Here is a 6109-nt window from a genome sequence, read left to right on the forward strand (position 1 = left end):
TTCAGCAAGAGTTGCTTGGTTTTTGTTACTTGGAAAATAATATGTTGGGGTAAGGGAGGACCTAGTCCTCTAAGTCAGTTGGAAGATGCTCAGACATTGTCTTTCCTTATTTGAGCATCCAAATCAAAAAAGCACAATTAAATGGCCTCTGCAGGGCAATGCCCACTCCTACCTCTTTCCTTAATAATCTCTGCTCTTAGCAGCCACCTACCCTAAGTCACCATGGGCTCTATTTCATGGTTGTAAGAGGCCTTCAGAGAAGGCCTGAGCTTGCTCCACCACCATCCCCAGTTCTGGGAGGCGGTCAAGTCTTTTGGAGAGTTCTGTACTGGGCCCATCCCCAGGCCCTAGCACCTGCTGCCAGGAAGCCAGAACTGGCACTCTTCCTGTAGGTTGCATCTGGCTATGCCCCCCTGTCCTTCTGGGCACTTCATATCTCACCCATGAACCAGGCTCCTGGCCTCCAAGACACCAGTGCTGGGAGGCCCCATCCTCTGCCTGTGAAGTGTCAGCGCTGGCAAGTGGTGGAAGTGGGATGAAAGTAAAAAAAAAAACAGGTCTAGGAGGAAAGAAAAAAGTCAAATGCCTTTTGTCCCATGATGGTTAAGTGAATAGAGCTTTTGGAGGGGCAGAAGAGGACCTTTTAAAAAGTGAACTTCCTTCTTCTGAGCGGATGGGAAAATAAATAAATAAATAAAAAGTGGGCCGAGAGCGGTGGCTCACCCCTATAATCCTAGCACTCTGGGAAACCGAGGCGGGAGGACCACTCAAGCTCAGGAGTTCGAGACCAGCCTGAGCAAGAGCGAGACCCCGTCTCTACCAAAAAGAGAAAGAAATTAATCGGACAACTAAAAATATATAGAAAAAATTAGCCGGGCATGGTGGCGCATGCCTGTAGTCCCAGCTACTCGGGAGGCTGAGGCAGGAGGATCCCTTGAGCCCAGGAGTTTGAGGTTGCAGTGAGCTATGATGATGCCACTGCACTGCAGCCTGGGTGACAGAATGAGACCCTGTTTTATAAAAAAATAAATAAATAAAAAATAAAAAGTGAACTTCCGGGGAGGAGTGAACTAGCTGAGCATGCCTTCGGGGCTTGGAGCATGCAGACCCTGCCACGGCCCCAGTCAGTGGCTGCACCTTCCTCTCCAGCTTCCCGGGCTTCACCAGGGGCCTGCCTGGCACCCCCAGCATCCTGTTGGGACAGGTGCTGAAGAGTCACTTCTGTAGAGAGGAATGTTTTCTGTCAGATTTCTTTCAGAGTCCTTTGTCCTTCTCGCTGTCTCCAAATGCAGACTCTCTTCCTCTTTTTCATTTTTGATAAAGAAGTTATCCATCGACTTCCACTCTCCTTAGATACTCATGTAATGAAAATGGTGAGTGCATGGCCAGAAAGGGCATGTTGAGAAAACAGGACATGCATCAGGTGCCCAGTGCGCAACTTCTCTCCCACCCACCCACCCGGTCCCTCGGTGCTCGATTTCCGCACTGCCTGTGCTCCAGAATAGATGGGGAGGGGATGGCAGGAAGCCCCCCAGGTGAGCCCCACTGTACCAAGTTGGTCTGAACAGCTCCGGAAATGTGGCTTTCGTAACATACTAGGAGGGAGGAGGAAGTTCTGACCTGGTAGGCTCAGCTTGCCGCACCTCGCCTCCCTCCACCCGCTAAAAGTGCCTGCGCTCCTGGCCCCAGACAAGCCTTTGAGGAAATAAACCCACCGCTCCGGAGTTGGGGTTTGGGCTACGCAAGGCTCCACGATAAGGGGAGGTACCTGCGAAGCGGCTGGGTCACCACCAGGCGGCGCGTCGGACCCGAGTAGCGAGGAGCAGTCCGCGAGGTCCTGCAGGTCTATGGTGGTGAGGGCTGCGCGGGGAGACCGGGAGACACGCGCCGGGCGGACCCTGAGCCTCCCCGCCAGGCTTGCCGCTGGAACCCCGGCTGGGGCGTCGGAGCCCGTGGAAGAGAGGCTCCTCCGAGCCGCGCGCGGCGCAGCCACCCGGCGCGGGGAACCCGAAGGGTCGCGCGGGTGCCAGGGGGCTCACCTGGCAGCGCAGCGGGCTCCGCGTCCGGGGGATCCTCGTACACCGACACTGGGCTGCAGCCAGTGTATCCGGGAAAGAACTTCCGCGGAGGGGCGAACTAGCAGGGCACAGAAACGGTGAACTGGTCAGCCCTCGGGGCACAGAGCGCAGACCCAGCCCGGCCCCAGTCAGCGGCCCCACCTTCCTCTCCAGCTTCCCGGGCTTGCCGAGGGGCCGGCCCGGCACCCCCAGCATCCTGTTGGGGCAGATGCTGTCGAAGGCCCGGCGTCCCGCCGTGCCGGGCCCGCACGCCTGCATCTTGCCACCAGGTGTCGACTGCTCGGAGGCTACGGCCGCGGCTGGGAAGGCGACCCACACCCAGCGCTCCGCCCAGCGCCTGCAGGCTCAGAAGCGGGACGGAGGTTGGGGAAGGCGCGTGGCCTGGGAGGGGCCGACGGGCGGCTAAGGAGGCGCGGAGGGAGGGCGGAGAGGCGGGGGAGGACCGCGGCGCCGGAGGGGAGGCTCGCGCCTGAGCGCCAGAGGTGGCGCCTTCAGCGCGGACAATCTGCGCGCGGGCGGAGGCGTCAAACCCAACCTGGCAACGAGGCTTCCCCCGGGAGCCGCCAGCGCGGGGCCCGGGCCCGCGAGCGCCCTTTCGTCTAGTGTTGGCGCCGCCGTCTCCCGGCCTCGCCAGGCGAAGAGAGGGAAAGAAGGAGGGGCGGGCGAGTGCCAGCCGTCGCTTGCACTGAGTCCTGTCTTCCCGCTTCCCGACAGCGGGAATGGAAAAGTTAACGATTCTTATTTCCTTTTCTTCCCACTCCAGCCGCAAGGCAGGAAATAAACGTGGAGTGACACTCGCCAAAGCTAGGCTCCGCATTTGCTCTGCCCTGCAGGTTTTAGTGGGGTTGCAGAATTGCAGGAGGACTCCCTGAAATAGCCCTTTCCCCTAAACCTGGGCAGTATTCTGGGTCTTGACTTTCGGACTTCCACTTGTTCTCTCTTGGCCTTTATGCCAAGAGCAGCGCCCCCACCCCCAGCCCCACACTTTGCTGGACAGTGGCCTGTGAGCACAGCCTTTAAAGAGTAAATTAAGAAAAAGTGACTCTACAAACCCTCCTCCAGTTTCTGAAAACGCCAAGGTGGATAAATACCCCCAAACCCTGTCCTCTCTCCCCTGGTGGCCTCAGCTACCCATCGCAACGTTTTGCGGCTCTCTTTACCGCTGGCCTCCTTGCTGTGCCACAGTCTTAGCTACCATTTCCAAGCCTGAGCCCTCTCCCAAGAAGGGGCATGTCCCAGAAAGGGGCATCCTTGGTGAGGGGCCTCTCTCAGGACTACTCATATTCATCCAATTTGAACAATCATCTGAAATTGGAATCTTTGTATACCCTCCTATTGGGCAGTTTGTTTTCCCCTTATACCTAGTAGTAGTAAAAGATCCTCTTTTAAAGGGTCACCATCCTCTTTTATTTCCACTCATTTTCTGGAGTAAGAAACAAATACCCCTAACAGTGGTGGAGGGTAACCGAATGGTAGGAGTGGAATTGACTTAGAGACCCTCTGACCCATGCATAGATGCAGGAACTGTATTGGGGTGAGGTCAGCCAGCTAGAGTTGGTGTGGTGTAGCTGATAGTAAGGAACTTTGGCTTTAAGGTCAGAGTGCCCAAGGACCAGGTCTGTGAGCCCCAAGTGTTTAGGAAAAATAGTAACACTGGCCTCAATAGAGTTGCTGTGAGATTATTTATGTAAAGTGACTGGTGCTTAGTATGGGTAAATTAATAGAGTTTTTTGTTTGTTTTTTAAAGCAGCTTTTTCAGCTATGCTTCCAGCTTCCCACAGCCTGTTTCTGGCTATGTCTCCTGATTCCTGGGTAGTACAACCAGTAGCTAGTTTATTTCCACCCCATCCTTACCCACTTTCTAGTCTGTAAAATGAGTAGGGGAGTTCTTAGCTGAGTTTCCAGGAGATCTCTACACACAGAGACAAGATTTTCCAGGATAAGCCCATTTCCCAGTAATCATAGAGTTCCAAATTGGGGTAGAGAAATATGGGCATTGTACAATAGATTATGTGTAACAACAGGAACTGGAATGGCATGATTATATGACTCCTACTCTGGATGATTCTGGAACCAGTCACCCATAACAATCATGGCTGAGTGATGGGGTAGATACTGGTGAAGACACCTCCTCCCAAAGTTACTGTTTTGCAGAAGGCCCAGCCCTACCCCCTTACAACTAGGCAGAGGTTCCCAGATAATTCGAGACTGGTAACAATTGATATGATCTTTCTTCTCCTCCTTTTTCACCAACACAGAATAGCTTTCCCCCAAACAGCTTGGGGATCACCACTTCCCTCTTCCTGAGCCAAGGAAGAGAAAGTTCCTAGAGAGCTGAGTGTATCAACGTATCAGAAGAAGGATCCAGGGGGTCCAGAGTAAGGCACCCCTGGCTCTGGAGAGCACTTGGAAGATGCATTTGGAGAGAAGCGCAAAGAAGTTTCTCTAAATTTGCTTTGAGTTTGTTTGCTTTTTATTTGTTTTTGTCACATATTTTGATTATCCTAAATGTAGTGGAATGTGACTGAGATTTTTCCCTCAAACTTATGCCTTTTTTTCAACCATACAGATAATTTGAAAACATAGTACAATGAACAGCCCCCAGTTAACATTTTCCCATATTTGCTTTCTCTCTTGTTCTGTTCTCTGCTCCAAGTTTTTCTGCATAATCCCTCTCCTCCTATCATCGTGCAGGCTACCACTAGCCTTCTATTCTTGAGGGCTTCCTGTGTGCCAGGACCTGTGCTGGGGGATTTGTTTGGAGCATCTCATTAGAGCCATACCTCAACCATATTAAATAGGTGCTATTGTTATTTTCACAATTGAGGCATAGGCATGGGGGCCCAGAGCCCACTCATTTAATCGCTGCTTTATACTACCTCACAACACTTAAGCTTAATTGCATTTAAGCTTCACAACCACCCTGGTATCAAGAGAGCATAAGACATTTGCTGGAGGTGACAGAGCTGAGATTCAGGGCCTGCAGCAGATTCACCACAGTGAGGCCGAAGATACTGTGACAGCTATAGAGTCAAAGAACTCCAGCAAGCCTCTCATTTTCCAACACAGTTTTCTCATCTGTTAAACAAGTCCTGTAACATGACTAGAGGTAAGGAAGGACTGTGCTGGCTCTCCAAATATATTCTCTATAGCCCTATTGAATGAAGAGCACTGAGTAACTTGCCCAGCACTTACATCAGGTTTTTTGTTTTTTCAGAATTTCTAGAGACCTATTAGTGGAAGAAGTTTAGCGGTGTGGCTAAGAGCGCGAGTCTAGACTCATATCGCCTGCCTTCAAATCCTGGCTATTCCACTGGTAACACAACTCTGTGCCTCAGTGTCCTCCTCTGAAAAATGGGATAACAGACTCTGCTATATAGAATTGTTAGAAGGTTGAAATAACCAATGCTGAATGAACATGACCACCTGCAAATCCCTCCCTTCCAACATCGGCCAGTTGCACCTGGGATTCTCGGTATCTGGGTCTCTCTTGTTTCGCCCTCTGGTAATGCGCCTGCGTGGTCCCCAAAGCTTCCCTGCCCTGCTTACGTCGCACCTGCCAGAGCAACCCTGGCCCCTCCAAACGTCATCGACTTCTGTGGGTTCTATTCTGCCTAACATTCCACCCGCGCCCTCTGGAGCCCTGGAGGTGCGCAGTCCCCAGCCTCCTGACATGAGGGCCACAGGACCCAAGCCCACAAGTGACCCTGGCTCGCCTTATCTCTGGAACCTTGGTATCCGGGACCTCGCCTGATCTGGCGTTCTTGCACAGAGATACCAACGAGAGTGGATTTAGAGAGAGAGGAGGATCCCTTGAACGTTGGAGATCGCCCCTATCCCTGAGCTGACTTCATCTTCCCTCCCCGCAGACAGACACGTGCAATAGCAGCATTCAGACAAATCACGACTGATAGTCTGTTTATTGGAGAAAGGCTCAGCTCCCTCGTGTGTTCTCAGAGAAATAAACTGCTAGATGCTACTTTCGTACACTATTTACAACCTGCAGTTGACAAAGCAGGAACCCTGACCCC

The 6109-nt window shown here is 52.5% G+C and overlaps 1 protein-coding gene across 1 annotated transcript in view; it reads right to left on the reverse strand.

The window, feature by feature from the left end:
- Positions 1-2498, reverse strand: part of MCIDAS (multiciliate differentiation and DNA synthesis associated cell cycle protein) — a 7285-nt gene extending 4787 nt beyond the window's left edge. The window contains exons 1-3 of the mRNA XM_012655282.1: positions 2220-2498; positions 2040-2136; positions 1769-1860 (exon numbers count right to left, since the gene is read on the reverse strand). Of these exons, the coding sequence (XP_012510736.1) occupies positions 1769-1860; positions 2040-2136; positions 2220-2336 (306 nt within the window). The 5' untranslated portion in view covers positions 2337-2498. The remainder of the gene's footprint in view (positions 1-1768; positions 1861-2039; positions 2137-2219) is intronic.
- Between the last annotated feature and the right edge of the window lie 3611 nt (positions 2499-6109).

Source organism: Propithecus coquereli, unplaced genomic scaffold (genome assembly GCF_000956105.1).
Source record: "Propithecus coquereli isolate 6110/MARCELLA unplaced genomic scaffold, Pcoq_1.0 Scaffold47, whole genome shotgun sequence".
NCBI classification, from domain to species: Eukaryota; Metazoa; Chordata; class Mammalia; order Primates; family Indriidae; genus Propithecus; species Propithecus coquereli.